Raw genomic sequence first — 20,115 nt, forward strand, 5'->3', positions numbered from 1 at the left:
GGTCCCAGACAACCCAGGTGCTCCCATTCTGCTAACAGGTCACCCTTTGTTTTGTAGTTATAAAAACTCTCATGAGCAAATACTCAACAAAACAGATTTCAAGATCAGACCAGTTAAAGCAATTTAATGAAATTACATGTTTTTCTTGTGTGAAAGTCTATTAAATACTCATTAAACTTTTATTAAAAAGATTTCATGATTAAACTCCCTTTGCGCTGTTAACTTTACAATCTCTGAGTAATGTCTGGCTGTATTTTTCACCCTCCTGACAATAGGAAGCCACAACCAACTTCCTGTCCTGAAAAACCATGACTGATATGAGTAACTAGGAAGTTTGCTTCCCTAAAGCTGCAGAATTCATTTATCAAGAATTTATTTTAAAATTACCACTGAATAATACATGGGCAATCAGGACTACAAAAACATTTTGAGAAACGTGCATTATGCTTATTGAGTTGATAAGAAAAGATAGGAAATGACTTACGTAGTTGTCCCTTGCAGACCATCCTGGATAGAGCTGCATGTGTAGTTGCCTTTCTTTGCGAGCTAACTCATAATATTTGGCCTGGTCCTCCCGGGACAATGCATGCCACTGTAGAAGGAAATGAGATTTTGGTAAGTGTGGAGGGAAAGCATCCTACAGCCCACTTTAAATCCTCTTATCAATCCTTAAAAACATTAGGCATTTTGTCTGTTGTATGGGTATTAAGACAATTAAATAATATTAAAAAAAGACATGAAAAAGACAAAATACAATAACCAATAATTAATAACAAATATTAGGCCAATATGGTACTGGAATGGGATCCATTATCTGGAAAACCGTTATCCAGAAAGCTCCGAATTGCGGAAAGGCCGTCTCCCCAAGACTCCATATTATCCAAATTTTTAAAAATGATTTCCTTTTTCTCTGTAATAATAAAATAAAGTACCTTGAACTTGATCCAAACTAAGATATCAAGCCTTATTGGAAGCAAAACCAGCCTATTGGGTTTATTTAATGTTTACATGAATTTCTAGTAGACTTAGGGGCAGATGTATGAAGGGTCAAATATTAAGGGTTAATTAACCCTCGATATTCGACTAGGAACTAAAATCGTTCGACTTCGAATATCGAAGTCAAACGATTTAGCGCAAATCCTGCGATCGAACGATCGAAGGATTATTCCTTCGATCGAACGATTAAATCCTTTGAATCGAACGATTCGAAGGATTTTAATCCAACGATCGAAGGAATATCCTTCGATCAAAAAATCTCAGGCGAGCCTATGGGGACCTTCCCCATAGGCTAACATTGACTTCGGTAGCTTTTAGCTGCCGAAGTAGGGGGTCGAAGTTTTTCTTAAAGAGACAGTACTTCGACTATCGAATGGTCGAATAGTCGAACGATTTTTAGTTCGAATCGTTCGATTCGTAGTCGTAGGTCGAAGTAGCCCATTCGATGGTCGAAGTAGCCCAAAAAACACTTCGAAATTCTAAGTTTTTTTAATTCGAATCCTTCACTCGAGCTTCATGAATCGGCCCCTGTAGGTATGAAGATCCAAATTATGGAAAGATTCATTGTTCGGCAAAGCCCAGGTCCCAAGCATTTCGGATAACAGGTCCCATACCTGTACTATATAATCACACTCGTGCAGCTTATATAAAATAAGCAGTATAATACACCATCCTTTCTTTCTCTTAAGCCTCCAAGTTATTTTGATCAGGCTTATTACAACCGGAACAGGGCCCAGAGTTTGTTGGAGAACAGAGGTGTTTAGGGCTCAGTGAGAGTTCTAACTGATACACAGTATCAGTATACCTTTGTATGTAGGCCTAACTAATTATCATTCCTATAAAATTGCTCACGTTATATCACTGTTTCGGCATCTTTGTTCAGGTGTTAATTATATTTTGAGACAAAAGACAATACATTCCGACTTAAAGTGCTATTTATTGCTGTAAACTACATTCCATACACATTCAGATACCTTTACATAAATTAGCATATGCCCTTGTGCTCTAATGTCAAAACTTTCAAATGATGTCACCATAATCCATTTTTCTGGCTCTATCTCCCCTCAGCCAGTGTGACACATGTGCCTAGGAAGTGAATGGGAGTTATGTTGCCATGGAAAATGGATCTTGGCTGTACAGGGTTTAAGACAGGGAATATAGATAGCCTTAGGCACGGGCATTAGACATCTCCAACGGGAGTAATATAAATGCTTATCCCAAAAAACATGTATCTTAAAAATAATAAAGTATAGGGAATTATTTCAAGGTCAAAACAAGCTTGCATCCAAAATGAAGAAAAAGCCCCATAAAATACCTGAACTGGAAAAAAATAGAACTATAAGGATATAATATTATGATTTTAAAAATATTTCGGCATCATGTATTAGTTTTGCATTTTATTAATCTAAAAGAAAATGCCTCAACTAACTATCTATCTCTATCTTGAACCAGGAATGCATGATATAGGATATCACTTCATAGGGTCTCCTATTGAAAGGCCATAATAAATGAAAACCATATCATGGGATGAATTTATGAAATAAGCACTCAATTTCACATGCTCTACCATCTAAAATTGCATGTGCACTTCAAGACACAAGAAAACACACAACTTAAATGTAACAAAGTATTCTTTCAGCTAGAAGCAAGTATTAGCTACAGATTTTTTAAGATGAGTATATTTTTCCCTCAGAAAACACACAAATTGGTTACAAATGTGCTTTTAGAATGAAAGAGAACATTGTGCTGGGTGAATATTTGATCCAGAACGACTGTGACGTGAAAGTCAGTCTTATATACAGCTAGGCATCTGAGGAGCTGCGCAAACCTCTGCAAATGCAGAAAAAAACTGTGGTTTACCAGAAGAGATCATCAAAATAGATAGAATAACTGCTGGGTCTCACACTTCCAAAGAAAAAGAAAATGCCGCTTTCTGATTTTGCTAGCTCTTGAGGTTAATTATTGAATACATGTTCCTTTAGTTTGTAAATTCTAGAATCTAATAAACTGGCTATCAACATTGTACATTCTACATACCCTGGCTTCTCTTTGATCTAAGCTGTGCCGCATGTCTGGCAGTAGCTAAAAGGTTAAAACAGCAGGGCTTCTGTGTATACTGATTTTACCATAACTGCTTTTTCTAATCTATAACTGCGATTTCTTTTCACATATATAGCACATAAACATAAATAACAGACATAGTATCCTATACCTATGACTGCAACTCGCTTACAGAAAGAAGCAAAGGCTGCCTTTCATTGACTGCGCCAAGTTACATATTACATAGGTATCCTGAAACGGTAAATGTAAGATTCATTAGTAAAAGAGCTATTTCACTGCTAGCAATTGTGGCAGTTTGGGGAACAGTGGACATGTTTTCCTGTTGATTCAAAAACGTAGATTCTAGATCTGGCATTCTGTTAAATCCCTTGTGGACTATGTGGAATCACTGTTGGCAAAGAAAGTGCTAAACCATTTTTGGTTTACTTCAGAGTTAAGTTATAGTTAAGAAAAAATGTTTTTGACGAATTTCACAACAGCTCTTAAAATGTCCATTTTCATTACATAACCTACAGATCTATTAGTTTTAAGCAGAGCTGGCGTATATGCTGATCAGATCCCAAATACTGAGCTTTTAAAGGAAAACTATACCTATGAACAATGTAGGTCTCTTTACAAATATATTGCATAACAGCTCATATATAAAACCCTGCTTCATAAAATAAATTTAAAAAATAAGGGCCACCCCCTGGGATCCTAGCATTCAAGGTGCACATAAACAAACCAACTAATGCATACATGGTATGTCACATGAGCCAATTAACAGACAAGGTTCTGACTTTTGCTTCCACACTTCTTCCCGTTAGGGCTAGGCCACACGGGAAGATTTCAGGGAGATTAGTCGCCTGGCGACTAATCACCGTGTCTAATCTCCCTGAATGGCTTGCTGGTATCTCGCACCCGCTAGCGCTAAAGTCGCCTGCGCCTATTCACACGCGGTGATACGTTTTTCAAAGTCTCTCGAAATTGCCTCACAAGGCAATTTCGAGCGACTTTGAAAAACGTGTCTAGCGGGTGCGAGATACAAGCAAGCCATTGAGGGAGATTAGTCACCTCAAAGACGCGGCGATTAGTTAAATATAGTATTTCTGGTCAGGTGATCTCTGAGGCAGCACACAGACCATCGCAAAATGGTGGTTCAAGATAAGAGATGTAAAAGGGTAATATTTACTTAAATATATATATAACACCACTTTTGTAAGATTCTTTAATATGCCCCTTAATATGATATAAACTATCTGTTGCTTAACTATTCATTTTGGGGGTATAGTTTTCCTTTAAGGGTTTCTGGGGAAAAAAGCAACAATATGCTAATATATCTTAATAACAAACTATGTGATGTGTGATTATAAAATCCGTTTAATTATACCCCAAGCTTTGCTCATGACCAAAGAAGTGATGAAAAAGCAGTAAATAAAGAGTGTATGTCTCTCATGTCTTAGTTTCAATGACAGAAATGTTTTTGGTATGCATTTGCTGTTCTCACACTGTAGTTTTCCAGACAAGACCAACCGGTATTTCAGCATTACGGTAATTTTACTTTAATTTATCGCTGAACATCAAACAACTTTGACGAGCCTACTTCAGATGTTTCATTTTTGGTGCCATTTAGGTCTGTGAACAATATGCTGAATTCCAAACCACTTTAATTAGTGTTTCTTCCGCAACAGGCACGCGGAAATATAGGATGATAGAGACACTGTGCTAATAAGTAGCTGGTAAGTCTATATACGAACAAGAAAATATTGCCATAGGATGTATCTGTTTTTAGATCAAATCAAACTGGTTTAGGGAATACTTTCGGAAATACACTTTTATACACATTTGTATCACAATGCAACTGCTTTACAGCATAGGTTATAAAGTTAAAATTAGCCTTGTTGCAATTAAACAATAGCGAACACAGTGGCACAATAGTGAACATAGTGGCGCAAAATGCAACCATATTCATGCTTTTTTGTGTCTCTGAACAACTGCTGTTGAGTAATGCAGTCTTACTCAGCAAGCCCAAGGCTATCATTTCAGTAGCAAGGTTCTACTACTTACCCTCCTTCCCAGAATCTGGTTGATGGCAGCACTTTCTTTGAGAGTACATTCTGCTACTACATTCGCTCTCATTTCTTTCATATACAACATGAAAGCATTCAAAGGTTTCTTTATGTGAGGTCTTTTGGGTTCCTGCTCTTTTCTCTGTTCGTGGTGTGGTTTCCTAGAATGTAAAACCAGGAACAACAAATGAAGCTTGCAATTAAACAAATCGCATGTAGTTGCATGACACTGTACTTAGAAGCAACTCAGAAACCTGGGACACATAAGAAGGTGCACTAGCTTTCCTGTAATCATGTGTGTGATGTATAGAATATAGATTCATTCTCTGGATCAAGTTACATCAGACATGTCCAAAGTCAGGCCCGGGGCCAAATGTGGCCCGTTTTCAAATTTACATCATGAAATTAATAATAATGTGGCCCGCCAGCACAATGCAATCAGTAATCACGTAGCCTTAGCAGTAATATTTGGGCACATTAGTGAAATGATCTGCCACTTGGTCTATACTGCTGCCTGTGTGCTGAAGGTGTTGGCAATAGACATGTACTGGCACATAGTGACGCGCCGCTTCACATTCTTCATTAGGGTTGAAGGTGTCAATAGAGGTACTGACGTGCCATTACTGTAAACTAAAGAATTATGCGAGAGCAGGGAGTCACTCCGTGACAGTACGTGTCTATTACTAACACCTTCAGCACACAGGCAGCAGTATAAACCAAGTGACAGATCATTTCACTAATGTGCCCAAATATTACTGCTACAGCTATGCGATTCCTTGTTTAAATTAGTTAAATGATGTTAATGGTTCAAAGAATGTCGGGCTGAATGGTCGGCCCCCACATATTTTCACATCACCAAATCTGGTCCTTGTTGCTAAAAGTTTGGACACCCATGAGTTACATTAAAGAGTTAGCCCAAAATGTTAGAGTAAAATAACAGCAGGGATATACAACTGGTATATACCTAACAATTGTCCAAAACCATATTTATATAAAAATGATCTGTGAATTTGCAGCTTTAAAGATTTCCTCCAGATGTTTCCATCTAAATAAATGATAATTAGAAGGGAAATAATACTCAGTGTACTCATTATGGGATTCCCTTATACATTTTGTTTACTGTCTAATTAAAGAAGCAAAGGATATTTTCTGAAAAGCATGTACAGGGTGGAACCCACCAGCACCACAAAAAGAAATCACATTGTAGAAGAAACACTTACATGTGCATTAGGTCATGGTCATTGTGTGAATGTTCTTGTTTAACCTGAGGATTGACAATAGCTGGGTGAGGAATTCCAGTTGCGTGAGGGCCCGGAGGACCAGAAACCATATGGTGTGGATACCTAAAAATAGGTTACACAATAAAATTGTAGCAAACCTTGGAACAGAAGTAGCATGTGCAATGTTTGCCTGAACTTATTAAAGGATTCTGAGTAAATGTAGAATTGATTTATTGGTTTGGAAGCATACAAGAAAATACATGTCTTGCGTACTCAAAAGGAAACGTATGACCTGCAGTATGTAAATAATACCATTACAAACAATCATTTATAATCATTTATGCTCAGTTAGAAAGATATCTTCTTTTATAAGTCAAAGACATTGCTGCAATATATATATTTAAATATATAAAGTTTCAACATATCAAACTTATGCTAAAGAGTTAGAATCAATGAGTATACTTCTATTTAGTTACCTCTATTTCTTATGTTACTTGCTTATTCTGCCTGACTTATGACTTCTGTCATGTAAGTTGTCTGCTTCTATCACTTTATCTGTTTCCATCACTATAGCACTTCACTTGACATTTATGTTGATGCATGAAAGTAGATTAAAAAATATACATTGGGGAACATGCTTCAGTGCTGCATTGTGATTTGCTAGTTATAAAATGTAAAAAAAAAAAGACTGCCTAGCAATCTGACTGTAAGTAGCACAGTAGCACCACTCCAAAAATAAGAGCACTAAAGCTTCTACAGATTTCAAATAAGAGGTGGTACAATATATTTTAGTATGCAAATAACAAACACATTCCTTGACCAATGCTTGTCTAAAAGCAATTTTGCTCTGTCCATTTTTGCTGATCCCTGGCTTTAAAAAAAAAGATAAGATTTGAACCCAGGACTGCAAGTATTATTGTATTATAGCTACTTTGAACTGCATGGATTTCATTGTGTTTTCTTTTGATTGGGAATGCTCTACACTTTGAACTGGATTAACATATTTAAAAAGAACAGTTCACACAGAATAATTGATTCATTCTTTGCTGACTTGGCTCAATCAATTTAGTTCAAACAATGTTATTGATTGGCAGATTTCATGTAACACTGGCTTTAAAAGCTGCAGGAGTCAGTAATGCCCCTACCCTGACAATCCTTGCACTTAGTGAATTATCTTTAGTGGCGGGTATGAAATGGAAGTGTGGGAGATTATGCTTTTGGGAATGATTAAAAGTTAAAGGCAGCTCTCTGCACAAGTATGTTCACTCAAGACAGTAAGTTTATAGTACACTTAGGATAATGACACACTGGTAGTATTTTGTTGCCTTGTCTCTTAGTAGCTCAATGGGTGGAGGAGATACAAATGAATGGAGGTTAAAACTCTTGAAATTGACTAACTGTGCCACTGGAGGCTGTAATGCTTAATTCTGTGAGCAGGGTTGTTTTTGCCTTTGTAGAAGAGCTGACACGGAGTGTGCGTTCAACCAAGGGTGAATGCCCTGGGTTTAAACATTGGGAGTCCCCATGGATCATGTAGATTAGAAGAGAGTGAGCATGTACTATGATAACACACCACAAACCAATCCCTTCACAATGTTGCAGCATCTCTTGAATGGTGTTCGTTTTTCCTTTTGAGGGCTTGAACAAGTTAATGTACTATGTATGATAAATAGCAGGTATAGTACAGGCAGCCAAAAACACTTAAAAACAATAACACCAAAAAAAATGAAATTGTTTTACAGTAATGAAAATATCATGTAGCGTTGCCCTGCACTGGTAAAACTGATGTCTTTGCTTCAGAAACACTACTATAGTTCATATAAACAAGCTGCTGAATAGCAATGGCGGAAATTGAAAAAAAGCTAAAAAAATTAGTTAGTATACATTGAACAAAACCCCACTAATTAAACTTTCAAATTGCAAAGTCTTTATTAAGAAATAACTTACCAAAACTCTTTTGCGCTCCTCTTCAGAAAAGGCGACGATCCATCGTGCAGCACTCGAGTTCTCCTCCCTGGCTATCTCCTATAAGGAAGGCAGGGAGGAGAAATCGCGCACTGCATGATGAATCACCCGATAGCTTTCTGAAGAGGAGCGCAAGTGGAGTTTTTCTTAATAAAGGCTTTGCGATTTGAAGGTTTAATTTGTCTTAGTGTTTTTCTTTCGATGTATACTAACAAATTTCTTTAAAAATTTTTTTGATGTTACAAGTCCTTTGAATAGTGGATAACAGATAACACCATTATGTTCTACAGAGCTTATATGTTATCTGCTGTGCAACCTTTTCTCCTTTGAATAGCTGCCCCCATGGCTACACAGCAGCTTATTTATTTAAACAATAGTAGTGTTTCTGAAGCAAACACAGCAGGTTTACCAGGGCAGGGCAACAATGAATAATATTTGCCTTACTTTAAAACATTTTCATTTTTTGATGTTAGTGTTCCTTTAAAGGAACACTAACACCAAAAAAATTTGAGTGTACTGAAGTAATGAAAATATAATGTATTGCTGTCCTGCACTGGTACAACTGGCATGTTTGCTTCAGAAAAACTGCTTTAGTAGCCATGGGGGCAGCCATTCAAAGCTGAAAAAGGAGAAAAGGCACAAGATACTCAGCAGATAACAGATTACCTCTGTAATATACAATGGGATTCTTCAGAATTTATCTGCAATCTACTGTGTATCCTGTGCTTGAATGGCTGCCCGCATGGCTACACAGCAGCTTGTTTATATAAACTATACATGTGTTTCAATAGCAAACACACCAGTTTTACCAGTGCAGGGAAACAGTAAATTATATAGACATACCTTTAAGCAACTTTTTTGGTGTTACTGTTCCTTTAATATTAGTGTTTCTGTGCCTGGGGTCCTCAGCTTGCAGTTGCAGTTAAATAGCAGCTGAAGGGACATATGTTGGACATTCCAACCTATTGTAAATAATGTGGCCCTGCAAAGCCTGGTTTACAGTTGATACTGTAATGGCCAGGATATATATTACATACAGCAAGGGGGAACCAGCTCAAGGGAACATGTCTGCCTGCAACTATGACTTTTCTGTAGCAGTATATTTTTAAAGTTTCCACAATGTGATCTACAAATAAAAAGGACATTATCCTAGATATGGATCAGAGAAATAAAAATAATCTCCCAGCACATAAATATTTGATTGCACTATTATTATTATTTTTACCAAATGAATAAGATCATTTGGATGTAATTACAAAACAATAAATTACTAAAAAGAGAACAACTGCATTAATGCATGCTGGTTAAAACAAATCATGGTTTAAACCCACAAAAACAAACATCTGACTTAGATTCTTCTTCAATGAACACCCGTGGAGTCAGGAAGTTATTTTTTCTTGTGTCGCATAATTAAGTTTGGTGCCACGTTAAAAAAAAAAAAAGATCTGAGCAAGTGCATGTAGAGACTATGTGCAGCTTAACAAACTAACACTATTTAATATCAAGGCGGGCCTATTAACCTCCCATGTTTTACAACAATGTAACATCCTGTTTTCTTGTCCTGTACCTAGCATGGTGTGAAACACCTCATGGAATGTCTCATGTATAACTTGAGGGTGAGAAATTCATTCCAAACCACTTCAACGAGAGATTTTTCTTGCAATTAACTTTTCATATTTTTGTTAGATAATACAGCTCATAGATAATTCACAACTGGGCTTTAAGTTTTATATGTATTACATATAATTATTATAAATTATTTAACTTTTCTGTTTTGCATCTCACCCGTTTCTACAATTTAGACTCTGGTCACTAGGCTCACAGACTGTTACTTCCAGATATTTGTTTAACTGTCAGATTGAACAGCAAATAGGGAGTACTTGAGAAGAAAGATAATCAAACAAATTATAATAACATCATAGCAATGATAATTATCTACCCTCACAATTAATCTAATTTAATTTTAGTTGCAAGAACTGCTGTTTTTAATTAAAGGAACAGTTCAGTGTAAAAATTAAAACTGGATAAATAGATATAATAGAATAAAAAAAAAATTCTAATATAGTTAGCCAAAAATGTAATGGATGTCTAACATAATAGCCAGACCACTACTTCCTGCTTTGCAGCTCTCTAACTCTGAGTTAGTCAGCGACTTGAAGTGGGGGGCACATGGGACATAACTGTTCACTGAGTTTTCATTTGATCTTTAGGATGCAGGTTAGATTCAAATTCAAACAATTATGACCCATATGGCCCCCCTTCAAGTCACTGACTGGTTACTGCCTGGTAACCAATCAGTGGAAACCAAAAGAGTTGCAAAGCAGGAAGTAGTGTTCTGCCTATTATGTTAGAAATCCAGTCACTGCAGCCTTTATACATTACATTTTTAGCTAACTAACTATATTGAAAACATTATTTATTTTGCACAGCCATTCACCCAGTTTTTTTATTCTGAACAATTCTTTTAAAGGTTGATGAAATAACAGAACAAAGTAGAAAGTACATGGTGATACCATTATTGGAGTCCCCTTCTGAAAAGCTATTGTTTCACTAAACATATTTATTTAGATCTAGAATAATATGCTATTATTTAGATCAGTGCCATTCATGGGGCCATAGGGTGGCAAAATAGAAGAGCTGCATTAAGCCCTGTGGCTGGGGGGAACCTTGTGCTGACTGCAGAACCGCCTGCTTACTGACTGCTCCATAATTGGGCTCCACACTCGGGCAGATTTATCAAGGGTCGAATTTCAAAGTGCAAAAAAAGTCGAAATTCGATCATCGAATAGGCTAGTTCATCATTCGAAGTCGAATTCGTAGGATTTTTAAGATCGCCCAATCATACTACAATCATACTATGATTGTACGATCTTACTTCGAATCGAAAGATTTAAGCTTACGATTTCACTTTGACTTCTAAAAACTTAGCCAAATGTTGGCTATATGTTCTAGGAGGTCCCCATAGGCTAACATAGCAATTCGGCAGGTTTAAGATGACGAAGTGCCGAAGTCAACGTTTTTTAAAGAGACAGTACTTCGATTATCGAATGGTCGAATAGTCTAAGCATTTTCACTTCGAATCAAAGTCGAATTTGGCCTTTTCGATGGTCGAACTGGCCAAAAATTACTTCAAAATTCGAAGTTTTTCAATTTGAATATTCACTTCTAATTCACTTCGACCCTTAGTAAATGTGCCCTTCAGTATCTTGTCCTGGACCCCTCAAACTTTTACAACTGCCCAGTAATAGAAAGTAGCAATAACAATATGTGTAGCCTTACAGAGCATTTGCAAGCTGGAAACAGTCAGAAGAAACAGCCAGAAGAAGAAGAATAACTCAAAAACCACAAAAAAGAAAAATTAAGGCCAATAAAAAAGTTGTTTAGAATTAGCCATTGTACCGTTATGTCATATGTAACATACTGATAGTTAACGTAAAACGGAACTATTGTGAAAATAAATGAAAAATTTATATAAGCTTCATCATACTGACATAAGAAACTTTCTAAATAAAATCAATTAAAAATTCTGCATTGTTTCTGAAATAAACAAGTTTATCTTCACTATTCCTCTCTCAGCATCTGTTTCTCTTCATTCTGTCTTCATGTAGGAGTTGGGTGTCAGATGAATGATCCAATATATCTTATAGGGGGGGCTCCCTTTCCTAGCAGATGTATTAGAGCTCACTCAAATAACTGATTCCAGTACAAACACAATCTAACAAAATAACTGCCTTTTGCACAAATCCTGCACGTAGAGAGACAGGATTTCTTGTGATTTTAATAGAGTGAGTTCTAAACCATCTTCGAGGCAAAATGAGTCCCATATAAGATATATTGGATCATTAATCTGACACCCAATGATGATCCTCTATTTGGAATGCTTATTTACAGCACCCATGTCTCAATCACATTTACCGTTAGGTAACTTACCAGCCCAATGGTGGTGTCATCTGGCCCACACTTCCTGGGGACATTGGGTAAAATGTAGGTAGGTCTGGTGCTTGAGGATGCCTGTGCATGCCTGGCAGTAAAGAAAAGAACATGTGTTGATACAGCTCCAAAGCATAACTTCCAAAAACTTTAGCTCACATGTCTATCCACAATAACCCCCATGCAAATTTCATAAACTGGGACATCTTTGAGGTATGCCAAAGGGTATTCTGGTACTTGTAGTTCTACAGCCCACAGTCTGGGCACTGCTACTTTAAGTATATGTAAGTAGATAGATCATTTGGAAAAGCAACAGATTATATTAAAAAAGTAAAATTATTTTATTTTACCCCTAAAGACATTAATTCCTACTCAACTCTCAACGGATTATTGAGTGTCCTCCAGTTCTGTGCTATTTTTGTTGGATGAGGAAAAATATACACGAGCAACGTGCATAATGGAATAACCATGAAATTTACATTTCTAAGGTGCTTAGGCACTTTCTAATCTCAGTTTTAACCCTCGCAACACACTGCCTTCAGGAATGGCCCTGTACCAATAAACTCTAAATAATGTTATGTGAGTGTATATGTATATCTCAAAGCTTATGAATAAAATTGGATGCTTTTAACCTATTTCTATAAAATAAAGATGAAGAAATTAAGAGCTCCAGAAATGTCACTCATAAAATAATGCTAAAATATGTAAGTGTATGTAATGTATAATTGGGCTTGTCCATTAATACCCTTTCCCTAAAGGTTGTGTGGATTTCCCATGCTCTACATATCCAACCACAGAGGATCAGGAGCTAATTATGAATAATTTCTAGTCTTCTAATGCATACACTTGATATAATTCACTTGGCACCCGAGTGTCACTCTGGCTTTTACTAAGCTTAGCATCGGCTTCACTCTAAGAGGCTGCAAGGTCATGCTGCTCAGAAGTGTTACTACTCCAAAACCAAAATAACAGTGTAATAAAGGCAAACCTCCCACTAGAAATGGCACTTTGTCTCATAGCCTTGGGAATGCAGAGCGCGGCAAGACCAAGAATCAGGGCATTGGAGCTAATCCCATTCCCAAATGGCAGTGTGCTCTTCTGTGCCATAAATCTCAGTTTTATTATGCGTCTCTCAGTTAGCACTTCAGATACTGCTTTTAGCAGTCAAAGCTCTCCTTGGGGTGCTCTTATGGAAGTTTGCTTGATCAAAGTAACAAAAACAACTATACGTAAGTTTACTTACATTTTAAAGGATATTATGCAAAGCAGCAAAACAAATAAAAACTGAACAAAGTTATATAGTTGATTTCATACCGAGAGGCAATGTGCACCTTACCCTGTTGAGAACCAAAGTTCCTTTCTGCAGACCAGAAATTCAGCAATTGCCCTGTTTGCACTAGCGGCCCTCGTCCCCGTCATGAGTGCATGGGTGGGGTGAGGGGGGCAGCACTGGGAAGACCCTCGGCTGCTTTAGTGTATGACGCCACAATGGGTGCCATATTTTGCCCCTAGCATGGCAACTGCTTTTAATTTAAGTATGCTATCTGATGCAATCTGATTCAGTTTGTAGGACAAAACGCGAAAAGTTTTTCAAGACTAGCCAACTCACAACTCAATAGATGTGCCATGTTCGTGTTTAAGTCTACTTACTATATTCTTCCATTCTTAAGCATTTTTTCCCATAAATAAATAGGGAATGACTATGAAATAGGCTAAATAGTTAGAAGCAAGAGGGCCCGCTGACACCTGGGCCAGTCTGACACTGTTTGTAGTGCACCAAATGGGCCAAATGATTAGAAAACGTATGTCTTAAACTTATTCTTATGGTTTATCTTGCAAAAAAGCAACTGATTTCTATGGAATTAAATGAAAGCAGCAGTTTCAATTCACACAAACATATTACATGAATATTCTTTAATCTGCTACTGGAAAACATCCTTGTTATACCTAAAGGAAGAAACATTACTAGAGAACTATGTGTTCCTAGGACATTTAGGACCTATTTGTTAAAACTCAAATTTTTCTGTTCGAGTTTTTAAGGGAACAAATCAGAATAATTTGATGGAAATCTTATTTTCTTACGCTCCAAAGGCACTAAAAATCCGAATCCGAAATGACTCCAGCTAAAACCTGTCAAAGTCATGTAAAAGTCAATGGCAAATGTGCCTTTTACAATTTGAAGATGTTTTTTTTGCCTTCATGGTTTTCAAGGATTTTGGGCTGTTTGGCGATGGTTTTCGTCCGAAAAATGTGTTGTTTTTTGGACGACAATTCCAAAAAATCGTGTGATTTGAATTGCAGCAACCTTTGACACACTTTTTTTTTTCGATCTGATTATTTAGTAAATTATGGCAATTCGTGTTTAAGCATTAGGTTGAATTTATTTTACTAAAAAAAGAGAAAAACATGAGTTTGAGTAACTAGGCCCCTTAAAGTGATTTTTTTAAAAAAAAACAAAAAACATTGGTCTCCTTATATCTGTTGTCTTTCTTTCTTATGAATAACATTGGCATTAAGTATCATTTTACAGGCTGGGCATGTAAAATACCAGTCAAGCATTAACCCTAAAATTGGAAGTTAAATTGAATGGTTTTTATTTGAAAAGATAAGGGTAAAGTGATCGATAGCTTTTGCTCACAATGCTTTCTACAGAGAAGGGGGCAAGAAGATCATTAGCACAGCCTAATATCAAGTAGTTCATTATGGGAATGGCCATCTGCAAAAGGTCAGTGACTAATGAGGAACAACAGAGGCCTAACCATTAGGAATCAGGAAGAGCAGGAGCCAAGTTTGCTTTGCCATAAACCCTAATGGAATGCAGCAGGCAGTACATGACTATGTTGCAATACCTCAGGCAGTGGCACCAAATGAGACACATGAATTTGTGTCCCAACAGTACTTTAGCTTCTCGTTTGATTTACACTTTAATCTGCTAGCACTTGTACTATAAATGGACACCAACATCTTTTTACTATTGCCCGTTTTTGACATATTCATTAACAGGAAATTAGGTCTTGAGGATTACAATTTTTTTTAAAATGTCTGATATTGGGTCCTAGATATTAAATCACAATAATTATTATTTTTTAAATGTCTGTCGTTGATATCAACATGAAATTCTGGTGGATTCTTAAAAATTGTTTTTTTTACAAATATTTTTATTTTTTTCTGGTAGTTTTCTGTTTTTTGTTTTTTTTAACAAAGGGTTTATGAATCTGCCTCCTCAACTTAATATGTTTAACTATGCTAAGTGTCAGCAGATCTGTCTGTGCCCAGAGCCGTTTTAAGGGGGGGGCCACATCGCTAGTGTAGAGAGCGCAATTGTGATCTTTCACTCTAGAAGGGCAGAATTTCTGGTTTCAAAACAGGAAATTTGGCCCTCAAGGTACCCGGAGCGGCTTTTTGCTACCCTTGTAACCGGAAGGGCATGAAGCCTGAGGCAAAGTTTTTTCCAAATACAAAAATTAGTTCAAGTCATGGAATGGAGTTAGGTTGACTTTTTTAAAGAAAAAAATAGATTAATTTGCGTTATAGCAAATAGGCCTCTTGCTGTATGAAATGACAGGACAGCTTACCTTGCTTTGTGTTGATATCTGATGGGATGTGTGATGGGTGTACTCCTGGTGCAAAGTGCTCGTCACTGTAAGTGATGAGTGGGGTTAGAGGATGGACGGCGTGCGATGGCTGCACCACTGGGACTTTGTTTGACTGTAATAAAATAATAAAAAAATTTGCATTTTCAGTGCAGGGTAATATTTTCAACATGCAACATTATTTCCAGTTTCTTTGTACCTGATGACAGCATCGCTATTAGCCAATGCCTTAAGTTTTCAGGAATATGCCGAGCAGCAAATCTATGACAACATAATTTTTGCCCAGTAACATAGGTGCAGGTCTCCCGCTTTTGTGGGTGGCTTCCACCGATATTTTACAGGATATCAGTGCATATATGTGGTAGATTTCAGGCAAAAAGCAAAAGTATGAATTTGTGCCAAATCCACCTCATGTGTACTAATTTCATGCAAACTAAAGGAGGTGGCAGAAAGCAGTGTTTGAGACGCTAACCTAAAGGTGGCCAAAGACGGAACAATTACAATCTTTCCTTTCAATACATATGTGCAGAGCTGAATAGTCAGATATACAGGTAGAAACAATAGAATTCTACTTGTATGGGACGATTCAGCACTAACAATGGCCGATATTTGGGTGCCTTCAGAGGCAGCCAATCAAAATTTTCCATCCAGCCTGATCGACGACATTACCAGATCTAGCAGCCGGAGCTCCAACAGCACATTGCTTTATTTTAAAGCTAACAGCATGGAGGTCATTTTGTGTCTATGACAATGTCTATCACAAAACATCACAACACATCCTGAGTTCCATTAACCCAAAATGGTTCCACTACAAAAGAACATGTTTAATTTTTTCTGAAGAACTGGTTAGGAAAAGTACAGTATAAAGAGGACACTTGCAATGCACAGCTTCTAAAATGAACACTGAATTTATTTAGCTTTATTTAGTACCAAAGTTAAATATTTATATGAAACTACAAGTTTAAAAGGGATACTATATCCTGAAATATCAAGAATTCCTAAGCTTTGGACGAACATGGGGGTGTTTCATCTGCAGCTAGGTCTATATAGTTCAATTTATGGGAGGAGCAAGGTCAAAATTTACCAAACTGTACTTCCAAATATGGGCATATATGGCAAGGCAGGGGGTCCATTGTGAAAGCTAATTCTGCAATATTCAGTCAGATTACCATGGGAGGTGGAGTCTGTGTAAGGGCAGTTTAAAGGGATCCTGTCATCAGAAAACATGTTTTTTTCAAAACGCATCAGTTAATAGTGCTACTCCAGCAGAATTCTGCACTGAAATCCATTTCTCAAAAGAGCAAACAGATTTTTTTTTATATTCAATTTTAAAATCTGACATGAGGCTAGACATTTTGTCAATTTCCCAGCTGCCCCAGGTCATGTGACTTGTGCCTGCACTTTAGGAGAGAAATGCTTTCTGGCAGACTGCTGTTTTTCTTCCTTCTCAATGTAACTGAAGGAGTCTCAGTGGGACATGGGTTTTTACTATTTAGTGTTGTCCTTAGATCTACCAGGCAGCTGTTATCTTGTGTTAGGGAGCTGTTATCTAGTTACCTTCCTATTGTTCTTTTGTTTGGCTGCTGGGGGGGGGGGAAAGGGAGGGGGGTGATATCATTCCAACTTGCAGTACAGCAGTAAAGAGTGATTGAAGTTTATCAGAGCACAAGTCACATGACTTGGGGCAGCTTGGAAATTGACAATATGTCTAGCCCCATGTCAGATTTTAAAATTGAATATAAAAAAATCTGTTTTTTTTCCCATGACAGTATCTCTTTAAGGCTAATGCACACTGGGCTGTGCCTCAGCTTTTCTCGACACTGAGAAGCTGATGTGCTCCTATCCCCTCTTCTGAGGCACAGAGTGGATGGGAACTCCTTAACTTCTCAGCACCTGTGGATAACGCTAAAGTATGCATTTTAAATGTAATATATCCATTCTGGAATGGAAGAGCGAATTTGAGCACTGGGGCACAGACCAAGACACAAGTACAAATATTGTCATCAGATACAACGTTTTATGCGTGTTGAGCAGGTATTTGGAAATACAGTTTACTTTGTACACAACAATATCTGTACTTGTCAGGCCACCTTAAAACAGCAAGCCAGTAACATGTTTAAAAGAACTTAAAGCAAAAGGAAATCGCTATACATTCTTCTTTTAATATTTCCATTACATGAATACAAAGGAAAAATAAAAATTAGAGGTTGTTTTAAATCAGGAATTAAGGGCCAACAGTTGCTCTTCTAGATTATTAAAGATCTTGGACTTGAAGCTCTTGAAATTTTTATCTCATAACATCATCATTATAATTTGCAGCTTGTGAACTGGTGTACATTAAAGGTAACTGCCCCAAATACAAATAAATAAAATATTTAATAGCACAAAAATACATTCTCTACAACAGTTTTATTTGTTTTAAACCATATTAAGCAAATGCCATATTATAAGCAAATGCCTATAATATTTTAGTTTAGTGATTTCATATTTGTCTTACTTTACATAAAATCATGTATTTCCCATACTATTTATCTCCTTGTTCCGGAGCCCCTGTAGACCGCAAGCTTCATCATTACATCCTTTTGTTTTGTACCAGACAGTTCTTATCTGCCATTGTCTCTGTTGGGCAGCTTAAATTTTTATTAATAAACTGCAATACTGCAGTCTTCACTGATTGTATCAGCTTTTCTTTTCTCTGGATTCATTATTCAAAAACTGGTCTTCTTTGGCACTGGGAAACGTTATACTCCTCCAGTGTGTAAAAACATTTAATTATATTACATGATCCATTAAACTATGTAAGTAGATCAAAAATTTTTCCACCCAGAACCTAACTCTGACCTGCACCCAATGCAGTCTAAGGGTAAGGGCACAACTGGCGATTCGGGGAGATTTAGTCGCCTGGCGACTAATCACCTCGTCTTTGCAGCGACTAATCTCCCCGAACGCCTTACCTCTGTCTTGCGCCGGCTATAATGAAAAGTCGCCTGGGGCATGGCACACGCAGAGCTTCGTATTCTGAAGTCACCAGAAGTCTCCTCGTGAGGCCATGCCATGTCACAGGCAACTTTTCATTATAGCCGGTGCAAGACAGAGGGAAGGCGTTCAGGGAGATTAATCGCTGCAAAGATGCGGTGATTAGTCGCCAGGCGACTAAATCTCCCTGAATCACCAGGTGTGCCCTTACCCTTAAGTTCTCTACTTTATGAGCAGCATTGAATCCAACTCACTCATATATGGGTGGGATCATTCACCATGGGGGTCAGCACAATTACCTAACCAAAATGGGAGGGCCCCTGCTTCAAGTCTGACCAGCTACCTGCCCAAACCCGTACCTGGGGCCCAACCTTCTTGTCCCAAACCCACCCAGCCTGCGGGTTTCAGGTCAACCCATTCATGAGTACTGTGGTGCAGGAAATAGCATATTTTTCAGCTTATTTTAATGATAAATAATATAAAACCGTGCATGGGAATTTGGTCAAGCTTTCTTTATTAAAAAAAATATTAGTACAATTTTAGTAAATAACCCCCTTAAAGTGGGTAACTGCATGTAACATCAGATTATTTGTCCGTCTCTGTTTATATATATATATTGCCAACAATTTACCATTGCAAGGCACACAATTAAAAGGGTTGAAAAAGAATGTAAGCAACCTCTCAAAATATATTTATTACACATTTTCAATGGTTTCAAAGTTGTAAATGTAATTGCTATTGAAAGTCATAGCTGTCTGTTACTACCAATTTTGGTATCATTGCTGGTTCTGACAATTTAAACAACAGAAGGAAACAGACTAGCAGATCTGTAAACCTACTTCAAATGCAGCTACCTTTACAAATAACTTAATACCAGTTTTTTTAAACAGTATTTTAATTCCATTTTTAAAGTGCTAACAATTACAGTTCTTATTGTTTGTTTTCTCCAAACATTCATGAAAACAAAAGTCTTACAAACTATTACATTAAGTAATAACAATAATATTCATAATGTATAGCTTGATCCAATTCTATCAAGGATGGCTTTACAGAGAAATACATTGTTAGTAGAGGTGAGTTGCCAATAATCTGTTTGTACAGTGACAACTGTGTGGTAAACATCAGTTTTAATGAATGTATACTGGAAATTTGTAAATAATTACATTTTATTTTACTAGGCAAAATGTTATCTTTGAGTTTATATCCTCTTTAGTATTTATCATATGTCTCTCTCTCTCTCTCTCTCTCTCTCTCTCTCTCTCTCTCTCTCTCTCTATATATTTATACATACACACACACAGGCTCTATCATTTGAAGGTGACATTG

General features: G+C 37.0%; 1 protein-coding gene across 5 annotated transcripts in view; it reads right to left on the minus strand.

The window, feature by feature from the left end:
- lef1.L (lymphoid enhancer binding factor 1 L homeolog) overlaps positions 1–20,115 on the minus strand; it is an 86,376-nt gene that overhangs the window by 23,116 nt on the left and 43,145 nt on the right. For all 5 annotated transcript variants that reach the window (XM_041571529.1, XM_018236951.2, XM_041571487.1 and 2 more), the window contains exons 4-8: positions 15,796–15,928; positions 12,221–12,311; positions 6,326–6,448; positions 5,104–5,266; positions 485–592 (exon numbers count right to left, since the gene is read on the minus strand). In XM_041571529.1, the coding sequence (XP_041427463.1) occupies positions 485–592; positions 5,104–5,266; positions 6,326–6,448; positions 12,221–12,311; positions 15,796–15,928 (618 nt within the window). The remainder of the gene's footprint in view (positions 1–484; positions 593–5,103; positions 5,267–6,325; positions 6,449–12,220; positions 12,312–15,795; positions 15,929–20,115) is intronic.

Source organism: Xenopus laevis, chromosome 1L (assembly GCF_017654675.1).
Source record: "Xenopus laevis strain J_2021 chromosome 1L, Xenopus_laevis_v10.1, whole genome shotgun sequence".
Lineage (NCBI taxonomy): Eukaryota > Metazoa > Chordata > Amphibia > Anura > Pipidae > Xenopus > Xenopus laevis.